The following is a 20,196-nucleotide window of genomic DNA, read 5'->3' on the forward strand; positions in this document are numbered from 1 at the left end:
ACAAGTGGCGCGCTGCATGTGCGCCACTTGTCGTGACCTGAAAAAGTAGAGTGTTCTTTGCAACGAATACTCCTTAATTAGTGCAATTACCGCTAAAATAAAAATAAAACTAGATTGTCGATTAGTTCTTGAAAAAAAGCTGAACTGTCGATTGCTTGAGCTGCTGCAGGCCTCAGCGCAGTCTGATGCTCAAGCTTGCAGTTGATGAATTGCAGATGAGTCAGGTCAGGTCTTCAGCATTTACTAATCTTGTCGATGAAGCTCAACGGCCCAACCGAGCGTGGAAATGAGTCGTACAGTACTTCCCAACTGAACGAAACCGATGCAAACCAATCACATGCGAACAACTCACGGATCATGAAACCCCATAAAAACGCATGATCAACCCGTCAACCATATCCAAACGCAACGATCACCAACCCCGCATTGCTACATCGTAAAGAAAGCCCAACGAGAGAACATCGGCCGAAGACCACGGGCACCAACAAATCCACAAAGACAGGCCAGGCCATAAGGATAACCTAAGAGACTGATGACCATTCATCAAGCAGCTGCAACGGTGCCTCGTTTAGAGACAGGTGCACGTGTGTCACTATCAACAAAAGTACACAACCGGCACATCATTATCTGAACTTTTAAACAAAATGATACATTTTTGTTTGGTTTTGATAAATTACAGAGACATATCGTTCTGATCTGAATCTGAAAACTGAAAAAAAAAAGTTTTGGTACAGAAATGCAGTCCTGCACGCGGCAAGCAAACAGGCCACAGCGTCTGCCGGCAAGAGCTCATCTCAGGCCTTGCAACCTACAAGCTGGGCCATTTTTGCTGGACCTGCACATGGACTGCGAAGTCTCAGAATCAAACATAGATGCTACGAATGCGATGCGCCAACTGTCTCCAGTAGATTGTGTTTCAACTTTCAACATGCATCATGAGTTTCATGCAGGACAGCAGGACATATATCTGCTCATGCAGGTAGTATACAAACACACCGTTTTTGTTCTTTCGAGAACACAATACTCCTATACATTTTAAATTAGAACAAGAAAAATTAGGGACCAACTATAGTCGTCTGAATTTTTTTGGTGGGGATTAAACGGCCGTGCTTCTTTCTTCTTCCTTCAACCGTTCCTCTTCCCAGAAAATTGACTTTATCCAAACTGCAAATTCAGTCAACTTACAATAGCTATTGTAAAAAAAATTAAGGATAGCAGCACATGAAGGCAACATATTCTTCAGCTTTCAAAAAAATTGGTATGATATTGTTATTGACTTAAACATAGCATCCCAGCCTCGTGTGAGGTCAGTAAATACTAGTACCCCCTCCGATCCAACGCGTCAATTAATTTGTGATGGACTAGCAAATAGGCCCTATAGAGCAATTGAAAACAAAACCATACAGGATTTAAGTGTCGCCTCGTCAGACAGCTCTTTTGTTATGCAGCACACGATTCGTATTTTCCAGCTTATACAGAACAAAATCAGAATGCATCATGTGACATCCTTGAGCACAGCCAGAAGCACAGAAGCATCTATGTATCATCTCATCTATACTAGTATTGTTTATTCCTGATTAGCGTAGGCATGAACTTTACAACATGAAGTCCTAGATGCCTCTAACCGAAGAATGTGTGTAGGGGGTATTGAGAGATCTCACCAGCGGCAGCTTCACTATCTACGTGGATCATCTTGATGATCATTACCCTTGAAATTGTTTCATATACAAGCATCCAGAAAACTCATACTTGCATTTACTGTTGGAGCATCTGATGCTGACTGATCAAAAGTTGGGCGTAAACCAGCTCGTTCCAGGAATCCGGTACCCCGGGGAGACACCAGTGGCTACAGTCCTGGTATCTCTCAGGCGACCTCCTCTCCTCCTCACTCAGGTGTTGCTTGCGGTAGATCGAGGGGTGCGCATCCTTTCTATAGTCGGTCAATCTTGTTATGTTCAAGTAAACAACCGGGGTTCTCATCTTGTGGATCACATCCTCCAAAATGCTCATCTTTGGTGGGTAGGTTGAAAGGTATTGCTCATTTTTTATTGGCTCGGTCTCCTTGTCGCAGCTGCCTCCTGAATTCCATTGCCCGCCACTGCATATATCCACAACAACATATTAGTTCAGTCAAGGGCAACTCAGGAAAAACATAGCATGTAGGCAGTTCACAGAAAAGGCTATACACACCTGAAATGAGATGCTGAGTAGCCTCTGAACATCACGGTGGTTTTCTTGGGATTTACATTGCCATCAATCCATCTGGACCAGGTGATAAGGGCTTTATGAAAGGCGTCCACGACATTTAACTCACTATATATGTGACTACCTTCCTGGTAATAGTCCTTCCTGTGGCACAATGAATATATCTTCAGTGTTTAGGCAATCGAATGTATAGCAGCAAGTGCTTAGGCAACAAGAATGAAATGTACAGTAGATGATTGTCTAACAAGAGAGCAGTAAAAACAAGTTACCCTAGGGCAGTTTTTTCATGTGTCCACCAGTGTCCAGTATTGAAAATGATGAAGTCTGCATCCTTGTACTTTGGTGATGATTGCTCGACAATGTCAAGCCTAAGGGTTTCCTTTTTATTTCCATTGCTGACTCGCGTCTCCCACTCTTGAACTAGGAAAGGAGAGCGGAAGAACTCCACACTGCAGTTATAGTCCTAAACAACAGAAATTTCAACAAAGAAACATTATAATTACGGAAACGGATGCAAGTATACAGTAGTGTTGAACCAGTTCAAACTGGAGACTATACATACCGTGAACAGGAAAGAGTATGAGCCCTCGGTCTTAAACTCGCGCCTACCAGAAGCCTCAAAAACCTTCCTCTTGTCCTTGACAGAATGCCTCAATATACAAACCAGGGATTCCCACATGTTCCTGTTGAGTGAATCGCCAACAAAAACTAGTCTTTTCCCCCTCAGCCTCTCCAACATGTCGGTTGGATTCAATCTAGCGTAACAAATAACATAAATGGGCATGTCACACACAAAGCATGAAATAAATTCACCAACATTGGATCGAGCTAGTCTAACAAGCTTTCCTCACCTTGGGATGTTGCATCCACTGGGTTGCCACCGGAGCTTCTCATAACCTCGGTCCGGCCGGCCATTGAGATGGCAGTCGAAGGGCTCATCGATGTGAGGGCACGATCCCCCGGGGTAGAGAGGGTACGAGTCGTCCCGAACCCAATTCCCATGGAACATGTCACAGCCGGCCATCTCCTTTATCCAGTCAACCTTCTTATTTCCACCGGCACCACCAGCCTGCTTAGTTGATGACCCTTTGGCCAGAACTTCGCTGTGATTCCCAGCTTTTGCGGCGATTGTTTGGGATGAATGATCCTTCAGTGAGCCTGCGCTAACCGGGGGATGTGTTTCCTTCTTATTCATCCCACTACCATTTCCAACAGAAGAAGCTCCACTCGTCTCGTTCTGTTTCGTCACAACTGGAGATGCTGCAAGGGTCTGGTTCTTGGTTGAAGATCCATCTTCTTTCTCCCCTGCCACTGCAGTCTGATTACTAGTTGAAGCCACATTCCCACTTGATTTATCGCTCTGAATTCCGCCATCTTCGGCATTGCTCTTCACTGGACTAGCACTTGGTGCTGATTTATGGGTTTCATCCACATTTCCACTCCCTGATGCACCATCAGACTCTTTATTCAGATCAGCCTTCACAACTGTGTCAGTTCCGGCCGAGCCACTGCTCGGTGCACCAACTGAATCCTTCCCGTCAGCCTTGGCTGTGGTGCTATTTCCAGCAGCAGCACCACTGCTCGGAGCACCGCCTGCAGTCACTACCTGGTTATTATCAGACCCAATTCTGGAATCGGACTTCGCTGTGCTGCCATCTCCGGCAGAACTACCGCCGGAGACTCCAACTGAATCCTTGGTGTCTGCCTTCACCGCGGTGACATTTCCAGCAGCGCCATTATTGGTCGGAGCTCCGCTTGCCGACTGCTTACTGGATCCATCACTCTCCTCGTCGGCCTTCGCCACGGTTCTTTCTCCGGCGGAATCACTGGTTGGGGATTCACCACCACCCCCTGCCTGGCTACTAGAATCGCCTCCAGTAGAGTTGCCTTTATTCCGATCTGCCGAACTAATCGGCGCACCGCCACTCGTTGCAGAATTATTCGTCGGAGAATCGCTCTTGGCGGCGGCCGTGCCACTTCCCGCTGGGCTTCCGGCCGGCGGTGCACCGGCGCCGGCGGCATTGCTGCTTGGCGCACTACCTCCACTCCCCAACTGCTTGTCAGACCCAGCCGTAGCGGAACTGCTGCTCCCTGCTCCGCTCCCGACTTGCTTACTATCCACATCGCGATTCACCTCGCCGCCTCCCTCGCTCGATCCGCTGGCGGCGCCACCGCCGTCGCGGCGAGACGGCTCGGGCGAGGGGGCGGACGAGTTGGTGGGGAAGACGGACGAGAAGAAGGTCGAGACCTGCGAGCGGTACGGCGCCGTGGAGGCGTACACGCCGTCGAACCACGAGGCTCCGTCCCCGCCCCCGCCGACGCCCGCGCCGGCGGGGGCCGCGGGCGAGCAGAGGGCGATGTAGGCCGTCAATGCGGCGAAGGCCACCGCGAGGGCGTACACCACGAGCCTCGCGCGCCTGCGGGAGCGCCCCGCCCCGGCGCCGGCCGGGTCGAGCTGGCCCGCGTCGGCGCTAGCCATGGCCGCCAGCCCGCTCTGCTTCCACAGGCCCTTCATCCCGCGCGACGGCTGGGCGTCGGCGGCAGAGGACGCGGCGCCGGGCCGGAGTTCGGCGGCTGTGGACGCGGGGAGGCGGTCCGAGTGGGGGCGGTGAGGAAGCGACAGTAACAGTGGAGGAGGAGATGGCGAATGATTTTGGGGGAGGAAGCTTTCGGGAGCAGTGGAAGTTGGAGGGGAAGAAGGGGTGACTGCGTGTACGCAGGTGGGGTGGCTTTAGGAAAGGGAATTTGGGGTGGCGAAATTAACGGGATCGCTGCTGGTCTGTTTAGATTTCTCTTGTTTGGTCGTTTTAGTGAGGTTGCCTTTTCTTGGGAGGGTCAAAGCAAGTCAAAAGGAGTGTTTGAAGATTCTAAGGCTGGGTTTCTTGTGCTCAAGTGTGATGCATGCTTATTCTGTAATATGTTCTAAATATTAGATACGAAAGCAAGCTAAAACGGGTAAAATAAACTCTAAAATAGAAAGAAAAAAAATCATATGATCAAATGGGATTATGAGTTACGAGAATCCACCGCAATGACAAACACAACCTAGATCCTTAATTGTGTTGATTTAGGAATCCATGTTTTAGGGCTACTTTGATTTAAAGGAATTATGTAAGATTTTTGGAGAATTGAAATTCTTAGGAATTTTTTCTACGTTGGCCCTTTAAGTTTATAGGATTGGATCCTATAAGATATTTTTTCTATAAAATCTTTTGTACTATATTTCATAGAAAATCTAACATCCACTCTAAACTCTTCTTAAATTTTCTTTGTTTTTCCCGTGACATCAAACACTCCTTGCTAATCCTATTGAATTTAACTGGGTATGCCACTTCAATTCTATACTTTTTCTATTCATGTATTTTCATAATCCTACGAATCAAATAGGGCCTTAATTTGTTAACTGAGAGATAAAAGGACGGAGTCAGTTTAACTTGGAGTGCTCCGACATGTTGTCTTAGGGTGGCCCTTTTTGCGGGCTATAAGGCATGGGAATTGCTTCTCTTAGACAGAATCGAAAGCTCGCGTTGGTCAACTCTTGCATCAAAGTTCTTCAAAAATGCTCCTGAGGCACTGCCCATGGTTCATCAGTGATTCAATCACCACCGAGAGGTCCGAGTTGACACTGTTTGACTTTAGCCAATTTGATTTGCAAGCAGGAACCCAAATCTAAGGGTCATTGCTTCTGCAACACCGACCTCTACCACATGCTCCAAAGCCCACGAGCTAGTCGCGACAAGAAAAGGCACCGTTGTCTTGAATGTTATCTAGTGCAAATCCTGCTCTAGCATCAGTGTCAAAACAAAGGCATCGACATGAGTTTCACCGTATCTAAGTGTGCTCGAATCCATCCGATTGTATGCCCATGAGATGCAAAGGCCGGGGTATTCCTTCTTTTCAAAAAGAAAAGAAAAACATTGTTCTTGGCTCCTTGCCTCTGATGCGGTCAAAATGGGTCTTGGGAAGAACGGCAAAGACCTACAGTGGTCAACTTTTATTCATGTGGGTTAGGAGAAACGTGAGAGCCCACTGGCTGTCGCGGCAAATATTAAAACCCCGGCCCTGAACAAACGGTCTGGTCGTCACGGGTGATCTTTGCCGTTGGCTCGCGTCGTGCCTTTCGCCGCATAAAACATCCGCGTGGCGCCGCTGACACACGGGACACGGAAACCGCGTCGACCACGTCGCGCGCACAGCCCTTCCACCGGCACAATCATCCGGGCAACGACGTACGCGTGCTCTGCTCGTCGATCGATCTCCCCGTGGCCTGCCACAACGACAATGGCGACGACGATGGATAACCTAACAGAATTAGTTTTTTTATAGTAGTTAAAGCATCTACAGTTGTATTGGGCAAATCCGATCCGCGCGTCCGCGGGCACAGACCGGGCACGCTTTATATTTCCTCTTACACACTCGCGTCCCTCATACCTAAACTTAAAATCATGCAATTCATGCAAAGCTACGTAAAACACATGATCATATCGTAGTTCATCGGATTGGCCGGACAAAAAAAACATGATTCATCGGAGTTTAACGGCGGACAGTGCAAATCCATACTACAAACATAGATAAAATATAAACAGAATGAGAAAGGGCGGAGGAAATCACCATTTCCTCGCCGGCCCCTTCCCTTTCGGCCGTCGGCGCGGCTGTGCCCCTCCTCCGTGTAGGCGTCGGCATGCGGAGGCGCGTCGTCGTCAGAGTTGGAGGTGGAGCTGTCCGTCATATCCGAGTCGGAGCTGCACCTCATGCCCGACAGCCTGCGGACAGGCGGTCCTACTCCTTGGCATGGCCGGCCGCCTTCGCCTTCGCCGCCGCCTCCTTTGTTGCCTCGCGCTCCGACAACTCGATGGCGAGCCGGAGCGCCTTGGCATTCTTGCGGCGCAGGCGCAGCGCATCCGTCTCCGCCGTCGTGAGCGAGCGGCGGAGGACAGAAGCAAGGAGCGCTGCCTCAGGATCGACCGGCGCGCTCGCGCATGGACGGCGTGCGGACATCGACTCGGATGCCGCTGCCCTCTCCCTCGCCCGCTGCCGCTCGCGCCGGGCTGCTCGTGCCTCCGACTCGGGCGTCCGAGTGCGTGTCGGCCCCGCCGCGGGCACGAGGACCCAGTGGTGGCCGGACACCACCTCTGGAGCAGAGGGTGCTGGTGGTGGTCGGCGTACCTGGAGGAGCGGAGAAGAGTGGACGGAGCTGCACGCTGGGTGGGAAGGGCCGACGACGTCGCCGGCGCTGACGAAGTGGATCCGCTGCTGCCGGATCCGCCTTGGTCGAGGACCGAACGCCTCAATGCGATGTAGAGGGCGACCTCCTCCACATCGCCGGGGTCCGCTTCGCGCAGCAGGCTAGCCCAGTTGTCGTCGGAGCCGGAGTCCCCACCGGAGGCAGCGCTGCTTCGGTCACCGGCCATCGGATGCGTTTGGAGGGGATTGGAAGTGGAGTGGACGGAGAGGGGAGTGAAGTGGAGTTCGGATTGACAGCGGTCTAGGGTTTTCCGGACGGCGATATTTGTGGGGCAGGCGTGGGCCAGGATGGGCCAAGTCGACGTGGCGGGCGCGCCCAGACCGCCCCATATTTGGGTCGGATATGAGGGGTGCCGGTCAGCCCGGGCGTTTGAGGGCGGTTTGAGAGGCCCGTTTGGGTCCAAATTTTGTGACCGGGCGGCCTGCCCGGGCGTTTGAGACGGGTTTGAGGGGTCCGGTTGTAGATGCTCTTAGGGCATCCCAAAGTCGACCCGCAAACCGTCTGGACCACGCTGTCCGGACCACCGAAGTCATCCAACGCAGGCATGTATCGGTCCGTGGAGCGGTCCAAATGTGATTTCTCCCGCGAACCGAAGTCAAAAGTGAGGGAGGTTTGCGAGAGTACGGACCGATCACAAGTCCGCTTTTGACCGCCCTGGCCCACCAAAAACCCCTCTGTCCTCCCACACGCGCATCCCGTCCGGCGCCAGCTGCCCGCATTCATGCCGCTGTAGAGCAGGCCGCTCTGCATTGAAGGCCGTTCCAGGGCAGATGTGACCTCTCACTACTCTGCCACTGAAGCGGCTCGCCGGCCGAGGGCGCCGCCCGTTGCACGTTTGGCTGAACACGCCTCCTCGTCGCATTCATACGCCTCCATTCAACCCGCGTGGAAACCGAAAAACCTACTCCGGCCACACATCCGCTCATGAGCGGGCCGGCATTAAACGCAACGCCGGCCGAGCTCCTCCCGCCCGTCCTCTATTTAAACGAGGCTAGATGTCAGGCAAGAGTCGCACCCCTCCGCCGTTCCCCCATCTTCTCCTTCACCATTTTCTTCACTCTTCCGATGGCTTCTGAAGAGCAGTTCTCCGGTATACAAGCCGGCTAGGTGGCACCGAGCCCGCTGGATACGAGCGAGGCAGCTCGCTGCTCCAGTTCCTGCGCCTGATCCGAAGGAGCAAGTTGCCGCCCCAAACCTTCGTGTGGTTCAGCAACTCGCCGCTCGAGGCAAACTCGATGAGGAGTGGCGAGTTGCTCCACACCAGCACGTCGGGGAGCACAGCGGCACGGGCATCACCGCATCCAGTGCCTGCGACCGAGCCATCCGCCGTCGACGCGCGCGTAGCCGCGCCATGCACACAGAGAAAGAAGTTGGTTGCACGGATGTGGACGAGGTGGCGACCAACACGTCCGCGCCCGCCGCCATCATCGAGGAGAAGTAGAACAAGGAAGGCCGCCGCCGCTTGGGTCCCAGGAAGGGCACCGCCGGATACCCGGCCGGTTCTCCTTTATCTCAGACCATGTTGGACACCCGCTTGAGCTCCACGGGAGCACCATTCCCCTCCGTCTAAAGCACCTTCTTTGCTGCTCCAATGAGGGGCGCAGGCGGACACAGGGAAGACACGGGGGAAGAACATGCCTCCAGGGCTCCCTGCATATTCAGGGTTGCCGGACATGGGGAAGACAAGCCGCGGCTGGCCATAGACTAGTGTAGTGTATTCGTGTCGTGAGAGTGGAGCTCCGTACGATAGTATATGGCCATAGACATAGTTTTAGCTTCTTAGTTGAAAATATGTCCAAAACGTAAGCGTTCTCTTCCGGTTTGTATGAAATTCGTCATGTTTGTACAAAATCTGGTCGTGTTTGCATGAATTTTACGCGGTTTGTCGAAAAAGAGTTTGAAATGTATGCGGCTAGCGTTGGATGTCGACCTTCTATATTCCTGTCTGTGGACTGGTACTCCTTATACTCAGACGGATGCGGAAATTTTTTTACGGGTTGTCGTTGAAGATGTCCTTGACTCGAGCAGTGCTCCGTGAAACATCGATCATTAGCACGCCACGCTGGCCTTGTTCCTTACTCATTGTTTACATCCCGGCCGCATCGGCCTTCTTAACTCAGCGCACGCGGATACTGTGGCATCCGTTTGCCAAACAGCGGTACAGTTTTCTTCGCAGGACAAACGGTACAGAGTTAGCGGGTGAAATATTTCTCGGCTACCCAGACAGGTCTCCCTCCATGTAGTCCTAGAACGCTCGCACGGGATGGCTTAATGTTGCAAAAGGGGACATCATTTCACCCCAAAAAAGCTATTAGTACCGGCGCGGCGCTTTTGCTTTTGCATTAGAGATGGGCTCCCGCTACTTTCCTCGCACATGGACATGGTAAACAGCAGCACTTTTCGAGTCGTTAGAGCTTCGTTCTCACAAGGATTTGATTTCCCCCCTCTATATTCAGGTCGGAACTAACCCATTTTTTACGTCCACATCGTCCAAGCGATGAAGAGGAGATAGTAACGCTGCGTGATGTGATGAAAAGAACGCGCACCGATCGAGTGAACGGGCCGGGTCCAAGCAAGAAGAAAACGGCGTGGCGTTTAGGTACGAGGTCACTTCGATTCAGAGTGTCTGACTCCACCATACACACTAGTCAATGATCCACTACGCCGCAGCTCCGGACTTGTGAATTTGGTGGAGCAATTAGACAGGTTTTCACTCACTACTTGCCTATCTCCATGCCTGGAAATATGGCTCATGCTGCCATGCATGGACTAAGCAAAGAAGAGTGCACATACATAAAGAATTTTAGATGTACTACTGAAGAATAAATAATGTCTGTTAGTTCCTCAAAAAAAAAAAAAATTTGTCTGTGCCTCGAGATGCGGATCTAGTGGAACATGATTATCAAGCAGTATCATCACTCTTTCTCATAGTACAATATAATCAAGCGCAGCAAACCTAGAACATTCTTTCCAGATCACATGCACCCCAAAACTCTCATGGTCGGCCATCGTCTTCCTAGTGATCGAGGGCCCATGCATGTCGCGTCCTGCTTCCCTCTAAGGGCATCTTCAATGGTTGTAAGATAGTTGTTGGTAAATTTTGCCACATGTGATTTTTGATGATGTGTCATACAATAAATGAGGAAAAAGAGGAAGGTTGTATGTACATGAACCAACACCCCTTGCACAAGCTCCAATGTAGAATGAGAGAGCACCTTATTTATTATCTCACATCCTATTGGGCAAATTAGATACAACATATTGGAATTGTTGTATGTTAAGGTGTTGGTTGATGACATGGCATATTTTACCAACAAGCTAACATACAAACTGTTGTAGATGCCCTAAACGAAAGGTGAGGAGGACCCATGCATGCTAAGTATCACAAAGACTGTTGATGTGTAGTACGCGCGTGGTAGCGTGTGGGGTTCCTAGGTTTATCTTGTAACGTTTTCCTCGAAACCCTAAAACCCCTTGGCGGTGACTAGGGTTCGGTGGACTTGACGGCGCCCGCAGATCTCATCGGCGGGGCGCACCGGTAATCCACGGGACGATGGCTTCAGCGTCTGCTGGGAACGGACGGCGAGGTGGCGGCGCCCTCTCTCCTCGCTCGGCTCGAGCGCAGATGGAGGAGGCGCTCGGGAAGTTGGATATCTTTGAGGAGGAAGCGACACCCTTGGTGATTGATGACTCCGACGATGGCTCTCCGCCGAAGTGGCTTCTTGGGGGCAAGGTGCTGTTCAGAAACCTTTTCCACATACACACAATCTCCAACGCGCTCCGCCCTGCCTGGGGAAACCCTAGAGGCCTGGTCTTTCATCCTCTGGGAGAAAACATGTTTACTGCGGAATTTGAATCTAAACATGATCGAGACCGGGTCTGGGAGGGGTCTCCATGGCACATTAGCAAGCATGCAGTAATCCTGGAGGAGTTTGAGGAACATATGCAACCTTCAGAGCTTAAATTTGACAAGCTGCCAATTTGGGCTCGGGTAGTGAATCTACCCTATAACCTGAGGAATGATACCCGAGGTCTGGCAATAGTTCAGCAGATCGACAAGACTGCTTCTGTTGTCCAGATTGATCCTGTGGGAGGCTTCTTACGAGCAAGGGTAACCATTGAGGTACAAAAACCTCTCCGCAGATGGATCTTGATCAATTCGGCAAAGAGGAAGAGTACGGATCGCTATGACATTGAATATGAGCAGATCCCGCACTTCTGCTTCTCATGTGGCTGATTGGGTCGTTCAGATCTCTTCTGTCCGACTCCTGGGACTAGGGACGAGAAGGGCGATCTCCCGTTTAACGCCTCTTTACGGGCGCCGGAAGATCGCAGGTAAGCAAATTCTGGAGAGAACCCGACAAGGGATAGGAACCATAACCAACATAGCACAAGGGAATCCCAGTCGTCGAGCTCCCAGCAGAAGGGAGGGCCGGAGGTGACATCTCCTATCAAAACTCCGGCACCACAAAAACGTAAAGGTGGGCCACATCCCACCCAGGTGTATCGCAGAGTGGAGCAACAGCCGCTGGCAATCACTGAGCATGGCGAGGTTAACGCCAACAACATCGATGGGGAGGGCACGCCCGATCCTACAGCTCAAGCTCCGGATAACCTGAATGAAACTTTCCCTGAGAGGGAACCGAAGAAGAAAAGGCCTACCCCACCAACGTCTGAATCATCGGCAGCGGCTGCGAGTCAGCCCTGCCTGAGCCAATGAATGCCATGAGCTGGAACTGCCGAGAGCTTGGGAACCCTAGGATAGTTCGCGAGCTTCGCAATATAGTGAAGCAAGAAGGTCCTACCCTGCTTTTCGTCATGGAGACAAAGATCAGGGGGAAACATGTAGAAGATTTGAAGCATACTTTAGGTTTTTCTGGTTGTTTTGCCGTCGATAGTGATGGTTTAAGTGGAGGTATCAGTCTGTTTTGGTCAAAAGATGTCGATGTTAGTTTGGAGAATTTCAGCAAGTCTCGTATTGATGTGAAGGTCAAACAGAATAATAAAATTTGGCGTTTCACTGGCTTTTATGGCGAGCCACGTTTGGAGAATCGCCACCACAGTTGGCGGTTTCTTCGTACTCTTTTTGCTGTTACGCATAGGGCATGGATTTGCATGGGCGACTTCAATGAAACCCTACATGCGGACGAGCACTTTAGTATACATGCAAGACCGGAAGCACAAATGCGTGCCTTCCGTGAGGCGATTTCGGATTGCTCACTCCAGGATTTGGGGTGGCATGGTGTCCCTTTCACATGGGATAATAGGCAGCATGGGAACATGAACGTGAAAGCAAGACTAGAGAGGGTCTTTGCTAATGCCGAATTCCTTCAGCTGTATGAGTTCTCAAGTGTAAAACATATCAGCAGTGTAGTATCAGATCACTGTTTTCTCCTTGCTGAGTGTCGAGCTACGGCAATGATGGGTTGGCCCCGCGCGAACCACTCTTTCCGCTATGAAAACGTATGGCAGTCACATGCCGACTATGATGAGAAGGTACAGAATATGTGGCAAACGGGAGCAGGTCAGAGAGGACTACAAAGCATTGTTGATGCCCTCTCCGTGGTCCAGAGAGAGCTTGGATCATGGGGAAATCAAGAGTTTGGAAACATGGAACGTAGAGTTCGCAAACTTCAGAAAAGACTTGAGCGTCTTCGTACTGCAGCGGTTGGGCGCGGTCCAAATGACGAAGAGAAGGTGATGTTGGCTTGAACTACGTCGGTGTTTCCCCAAAGAGGAAGGGATGATGCAACACAACAACGGTAGGTATTTCCCTCAATGATGAGACCAAGGTTATCGAACCAGTAGGAGAATCACGCAACACTACGTGAACGGCACCTGCACGCAAATAACAAATACTCGCAATCTGTTGGGGATATAACTATTAGGTATAACCCGCCCAGGAGGGGCCGGGTCATACCACTGACGATTTGTAAAATGAAGATGGCGGATCATGGCAAACCTATTGACGGCCCAAGACCCAGAGGCGACTTGAGGCCCAAGAGGATGAACCGCCATATGTGTAACTTGTGTTGTAAGGCAAGCTTAGTTAGTCACTGAGCTGGACACGTTGTGTATGAGCCAGCCGGGACTCTGTAAGCCGCCGGGCATCAACCTGTGTATATAAAGGTGTGACCCAGCGGCGGGTTAACTCAGGAAACAAGAGATCTAGAAGTAGGTCAAGCGTATTCGCTCCCTGGTAATCGAAACCCAAGTAATACAACCCCAAACTGGAGTAGGCCTTTACCTCGTTGCGAGGGGCTGAACCAGTATAAACTCTATGTGTCCTTTGTCCTGATTAACCCCTTTAATCTAACCTAGTTGTGATGGCTCCACGACTAAGTCCTTTCGCTAGGGCATCTGCCGTGTTAAGTCCATGATAGTTGGAGTCCACCATGGGGCTAGCGCACGGTGGTTTCGAGTTCTTAAAGGGCAACTTCGCAGGGATCAAGAGATACGCTGTGGGCCGGATAACCAAGAGTCGTCGCGGCAAACTCTACATCGATGACGCAGGCTGGGGCTCCGAGGCCGGCTCAATCGAGTACGGGTACCGGGTCCCCTTCGGTGGAATCCATGTCTTCGTCAGCAAGATCAGTGAATCGGACCCTAAGCCGGACACCTGCACCGACATCATCGAGACGGCTCAGCGTGCACGACCCGCCAAGGTTCAAGCCGCTGTGAAGCATGCCTTTGTTGGTTTTATCCATGGGGAAGAACGTGAGGAAGGATCTGTGTCTGGTGGTGAGACGGCCATCTACTCTGATGGTGAATCGTCAACCGATGAGACCGATTCAATGTATCAACTGCAGGACGGCCGACTTGGGGGCTATTCCGATGGCGACAGTATTCCGGACCCCTATGAGCCGCCGAACAGGATTGCGATTTTCATGGCCGGTACACAGCCGGCCTCGGCTCAACGACCGCCGCGGCTATGACCTCCAGCTCAACGGCTGTGGCAATGGCTAGTGCTAGCAGCTCTGCGCGCCCGCCGACTCAGGTTCTGACAGAGTTGTTGGAGGCTTTGGCGACTTTGATGGGGGTGGAGGTGACCCCAGACACTCAAGAACAACATAAGGTGGATGTCACGAAGCTACGAGATGAGATAGCTCAAGCCAAGGAAGAACTGGCGGCTGAGAACGCTAGGATGGCCACAAAGCGAGCTGCTTTGGACGCTCAGGCACAATGGATTCAGGTAGACTCTTTCCGGCTCACCTTGGATCAAAACGCTTCAAATGCCATCATGAGAAGGAGGCACCAGAGTCACTTACCTCTGGTTTACGATGCGAGAAACCTCTTCAATACGCCTGGGGCAGGGACCAGTGACCCGCCTGTGGTGAACCGGGCGGTTGAGGCGCCCGTTACCGGAGCGCCGGTTCAGCCGCGTGCTGTGGATCCACCTCATTTGGATATGACTCCGCCTCAGCATGTTCCGACGCTGCCGGGTCATTATTCTAACCCTTTGGATAATATGATTGCTGCGACGACGCGATTGGCGGCTCTCCCAGTCCCAGTTGAAGGCGAGTCTCCGGCAACGATAGAGACATGGAGGGCCAGAGAGCTTCTTCAGACAGAAGTGGCTCAACAGGCGGCTTACTCGTATAGCCGCGAACGAATTCACTCAACCCCTTGACCAAGCCGGAGTTATAGCAGGCACATTGACTCGCCAGCAGTTTCAAGCAGTGAGCAACACCATAACCAGCCTCGTAGGCATGACCCGGCGCGCGGTGGTGTCGATGCTCAGACTTTGGTGGATCAGGGCAGGGCATGTCGGGAGGCGGAGCTGGCGGCCCAGCTAGCGGCTCAACAGCACTCTCCGGTTTATCCATCAGCGTCTGTGGAGGCAGGAGTGACCTCTAGAACCCTGGGTGTGCCGTGTTTAGTGTCGGCTCTACGCAACGAGCGTTTGCCTAAGGATTTCAAGGGCCCTCGTAAGGTGCCTAATTACACAGTGGATCAGCCCCCAGAGGCTTGGATTGAGAGCTATGAGATGGCTATGGAGATGTTGGATGTTAATGATGCTGCGTGTGCTAAGTATTTCGACATGATGTTGGATGGGCCGGCTCATACTTGGTTGAAAGGGCTGCCTGCTAACTCCATTAGGTCATGGGCGTAGTTGAAAACGTGTTTTATCCAAAAAATTAAAGACACATGCAAGCAGCCTATGTCAATTCTGGATTTAGACTCTTGCGTCCAAGGTGAGGGCGAGTCAACAACCAATTAGGTACGCTGGATCTTAGCCGTTATACACTCATCGGATAGTATCAACGCCGGTTCAGTAGTCCTGATGTTGGAGAAGAATTGCCGTTTCCTTCCCCTTAAGCAGAAACTGGGGCGGCTTAAATGCCACTGCAATGACATGGGGGAGCTCATGGCGTCTCTCGTCAAATATGCCGACTCTGATAGTACTAAAGACCCTGAGTCTGATGAAGAGAAGACTGGTAAGGGGAAGAAGAGCGGCAATGCAAGGGGCCAGCAGCATAATACGGCGGGTCAAAGTGGCAACGATAAGCGCAAGGCTGATGGCAATTTAGATTTTCTGGCTAACACCAATACGTAGAATAATAATCAGTGTCGCAAGGGAAAGCCGCCCGGCTTGGAGGGCCAAAATTTAACATTGATGCGATGATGAATCAGCCTTGTCCAAAGCATGGTACGCAAGAGAAGCCGGCCAATCATCTGTGGAAGGATTGCTTCATCATGAGGAGTATAGGAATTCCAATTTTTTCCAGAACAATCGTGGCCCCAATGGCGGCTCAGGATCCAGCTCTCACAGGCCTGGCTTTGGTGGCGGCGGCTCAAACTCTGGTTTCCAGGGCTAGGGCAGTTAAGGCGGTTTTAATCAACAATCTGGTCAAGGGAATCAGCAGCAGCAGCCTGGTTATCAGAGTAATCCAAAGCAGTTGAATAGTGGTCATTATCATGTGTTTCCCACAAGCTCATGTAAACGGGACCAGAAGGTTCATAAGAGGGCAGTCAACGCGGTTGAGCCGGCGATCCCTCGATACTTGCGATGGTCCGAACATGCTACTGTATGGAGCCGTGAGGATCACCCGCCCCGGGCTGACAATCCGGGTCACTTGGCTTTGGTGGTTGCGCCTCAGGTTGGAGGTTACAAGTTCACTAAAGTGCTCATGGATGGAGGCAGCAACATCAATATCCTTTATTATGATATCTTCCGCCGTATGAATTTAACTGATAAGGATCTTAAGCCGTCTAATACTGTTTTCTATGGTGTGGTGCCTGTTAAGTCGGCGTATCCGGTGGTTAGATAGCTTTGGAAGTGGCTTTTGGTGATGAGCATGATTACAGAGCTGAGACATTGACTTTTGAAGTGGTCAGGATCAAGAGCCCTTATCACGCTTTGTTTGGGCGGCCGGCTTGTGCTAAGTTTATGGCAAGGCCTTGTTATGTTTATCTGCAGCTTAAGATGCCGGGTCATAAGGGTACCATCACAGTGCATCGGAATAGGAAGATAGCCTTGGAGTGTGAAGAGGGGGATGCCACTTATGCTGAGTCTGTTTGTGCAACAGAGGAGTTGAAGTTTTACAAAGATAATGTTGACCCAGCAGATATGACACCTTTGAAGAAGCCAACCATAGAGCACGACCCCTTGTTGAAGTTTAAATCGGCAGATGACACTAAGCTGGTTGATTTTGTTCCTGGCGACTCATCCAAGCAGTTCTGTATTAGTGCTAATATGGATCCGAAACGCGCTCATCAAATTCATCCGTGAGAACTGGGACATCTTTGCATGGAAACCTTCTGACATGCCAGGTGTACCAAGGGAACTCGCTGAGCACACTCTCAATATTGATCCAAAGTTTAAACCGGTCAAGCAATTCCTTCGTCGTTTCAGTGAGGAGAGGCGCTAGGCCATTAGTGAAGAAGTGGCCCGGCTCTTGGCGGCTGGGTTTATTGTGGAAGTTTTTCATCCTGAGTGGTTGGCTAACCCGGTGCTGGTACTTAAGAAGAACTGTACTTGGCGTATGTGTGTAGATTACACAGACTTAAACAAGGCCTGTCCGGCTGATCCTTTTGCTCTTCCCCGTATTGATCAGATTATTGATGCTACGACGGGTTGTGAGGAGGAATTAGCTACTTCAACGATCTTTGATGGTTATAGGGGTATCCAAAGTACAAACCTGATGGTTTTTTGTTATCCCAACCATTCTTCCCAGCCCTGATACCGATCAGGAAAGGGGTAATTTCTAACGAAGTTTTTCTCTTGTTGATTCCTATTTCTAGGTGTAGTGCTTTTCTCCCCTATGTTGCCTACGGATACTAATAGAGTAGGATTGGCCTGTAATCCATACCATACCATATCCGTTTGAGTTTTTTGGATGCTTAGTCTGGTTATCATCAGATCAAGATGGCAGTTAAGGACCAGGAGAAGACAGCTTTCATCACTCCCTTTGGAGCCTTCTGCTATGTATCTATGCCTTTTGGGCTCAAGAGTGCTCAGGCGACTTATCAGCGATGTGTTCAGAATTGTCTGCATGACCAGATTGGGCGCAATGTTCATGCTTATGTGGATGATATTGTGGTGAAATCCAGGAAGAAAGAGACTTTGATAGATGATTTGCAAGAGACCTTTGACAATCTCCGGGTCTACAAGATGATGCTTAACCCGGCCAAGTGTGTCTTTGGTGTACCAGCAGGCAAGCTCTTGGGTTTTTTGGTTTCTGAACGGGCCATTGAAGCTAACCCGGAGAAAATCAAGGCTATCACTTCCTTGGCTAAGCTGGCATGTATTAATGATGTCCAGCGTCCGGCGGGTCGTATTGTGGCCTTAAGCCGGTTGGGTGAAAAAGCTATCCCTTTGTACCAGATGATGAAGAAAACAGATCACTTTGTCTGGACTAATGCTGCTAATCAGGCATTTGAAGCCTTGGAGAAACAGTTAGCTGAGCCACCGATCCTTGCTGCTCCTATTGATAAGGAGCCCTTGTTGTTATATGTGGCTGCTAATAGCCGAGCTGTCAGCGTGGCAATTGTTGTGGTGAGGAAGGAATCAGGCAAGGAGTATCCGGTTCAGCGGCCGGTTTATTATGTCAGTGAGGTACTCATTGAATCCAAGCAGAGATATCCGCATTGGCAGAAACTGGTATATGGAGTGTTCATGGCTAGTCGTGAGCTGAAGCAGTATTTCTTTGGTCATCCCATCACTTTGGTTAGTTCTGCTCCCTTGGGGGATATTATTCAAAACAGAGAAGCCACAGGTCGGGTAGCAAAAGGGGCCATTGAGCTTGGACCCCATGGTTTGAAGTATGTGCCTTGGACAGCTATCAAGTCTCAAGCATTTGTGGATTTTATCAATGAATGGACTGAGCTGTAGATGCCTGAGGAGAAGCCGGATAGCACATATTGGACTATTCACTTTGATGGATCCAGACAGTTGGAAGGCTCGGGGGCTGGAGTTATTTTGACTTCCCCAGGAGGTGATAAATTTTGTTATGTTTTAAGGTTGATGTTCCCTTGTACTAACAATGCAGCTGAGTATGAGGCCTTGCTCCATGGTCTTCGGATGGCTAAAGAGATGAATCTAAGCCGGGTGAGGTGTTTTGGTGACTCACATTTGGTGGCTCAGCAAGTTTCAGGCACTTGGTATTCAAAAGACCCACTCATGGCGGCTTACCGCCGAGAGGTCGATGCTATTGCTGGTCATTTCAAAGGTTATCAAGTGGAGCATGTCGATCACAGGAAAAATGAGGTGGCTGATGCTTTGAGCCGGCTAGGGTCCCAGCGTAAGCCAGTACCACCTAATGTTTTCATTGATATTCTACATAACCCTTCAGTCAAATTGTCTACGGAGGAAGATCTTGCTATTCCTGACCCGGAGGCGCAGTTGGTGGCGGCTCTTCATGCTATTCCTGATTGGAAAGTTCCATCTTTGGCTTATATGACCCGAGGTGAGTTACCTGAAGATGAAACTTTGGCCAGGCAGATAACCCGACGGTCAAAGTCAATGACTATTGTCAATGGAGAGTTGCATCGCTGCAGTGTTACAGGGGTGTTTCAATGTTGTGTTTCTCCTGAGGAAGGCCATGAGATTCTGCGGGAGATTCATGAAGGAGATTGTGGTCATCATGCCGGCTCTAAGTCTCTCGTAGCCAAGGCTTTCCGTCATGGGTTTTATTGGCTGACGGCTAATGATGATGCAGAGGATTTGGTCAGTAAATGTGATGGTTGTCAGAAATTTTCAAGACGAGCTCATGTGCCGGCTCAAGAATTAAGGATGATTCCAATTACTTGGCCGTTTGCAGTCTGGGGGCTGGATATGGTTGGACCTTTCAAAAGGTCCAAGGATAAAAAGACCCACCTTTTGGTGGCGGTTGACAAACTTACAAAGTGGGTTGAGGCAGAGCCGGTCAGTAAGTGTGACGCGGCGACAGTGGTTCAATTCATCAAAAAGGTGATTTTCCGATTTGGCTATCCTCACAGCATTATAACTGATAATGGCACTAATCTGTCCAAGGGTGCTATGAAAGAATTCTGTCAATGAGAGCATATTCGTCTTGATGTATCATCAGTGGCTCACCCCCAGTCCAATGGCCAAGCTGAGAGAGCCAATCAAGAAATTTTGAGAGGCATCAAGCCCCGGCTTATGGTCCCTTTGCAAAGGACGCCGGGTTGTTGGGTGGACGAATTGCCCTAAGTGCTATGGAGTATCAATACTACCCCCAATAGATCTACGGGTTACACGCCTTTCTTCATGGTTTACGGAGCAGAGGCGGTTCTCCCTAGTG

At 50.6% G+C, this 20,196-nt stretch overlaps 1 protein-coding gene across 2 annotated transcripts; it reads right to left on the bottom strand.

The window, feature by feature from the left end:
- Nucleotides 1-909: 909 nt before the first annotated feature.
- On the bottom strand, nt 910-4,926 carry LOC109747302 (uncharacterized). 2 transcript variants are annotated; one of them, XR_002229042.4, is made up of 6 exons: nt 3,057-4,926; nt 2,768-2,960; nt 2,475-2,668; nt 2,191-2,349; nt 1,662-2,098; nt 910-1,164 (listed from the first exon to the last, which is right to left on the bottom strand). XR_002229042.4 is itself a non-coding variant. In XM_020306381.4 (5 exons), the coding sequence occupies exons 1-5, from the start codon at nt 4,718-4,720 to the stop codon at nt 1,756-1,758; spliced, it is 2,553 nt and encodes an 850-aa protein (XP_020161970.1). In that variant the 5' UTR covers nt 4,721-4,926; the 3' UTR covers nt 1,462-1,755. The 2 variants fall into 2 exon arrangements, 1 of the variants encoding a protein (XP_020161970.1); XM_020306381.4 differs by lacking the exon at nt 910-1,164 and having other exon boundaries at nt 1,462-2,098.
- Nucleotides 4,927-20,196: the final 15,270 nt, after the last annotated feature.

This window comes from Aegilops tauschii, chromosome 7 (genome assembly GCF_002575655.3).
Source record: "Aegilops tauschii subsp. strangulata cultivar AL8/78 chromosome 7, Aet v6.0, whole genome shotgun sequence".
NCBI lineage: Eukaryota > Viridiplantae > Streptophyta > Magnoliopsida > Poales > Poaceae > Aegilops > Aegilops tauschii.

What these genes read in the sequence shown, in the direction of transcription:
- LOC109747302 (XM_020306381.4), bottom strand. Translation starts at nt 4,720, where the DNA reads ATGAAGGGCCTGTGGAAGCAGAGCGGGCTGGCGGCCATGGCTAGCGCC. An exon ending in CATGAAAAAACTGCCCTAGG is followed by an intron (nt 2,350 to 2,474) that starts GTAACTTGTTTT and finishes ATTGTGCCACAG; the next exon opens with GAAGGACTATTACCAGGAAG. An exon ending in TACTCAGCATCTCATTTCAG is followed by an intron (nt 2,099 to 2,190) that starts GTGTGTATAGCC and finishes GGATATATGCAG; the next exon opens with TGGCGGGCAATGGAATTCAG.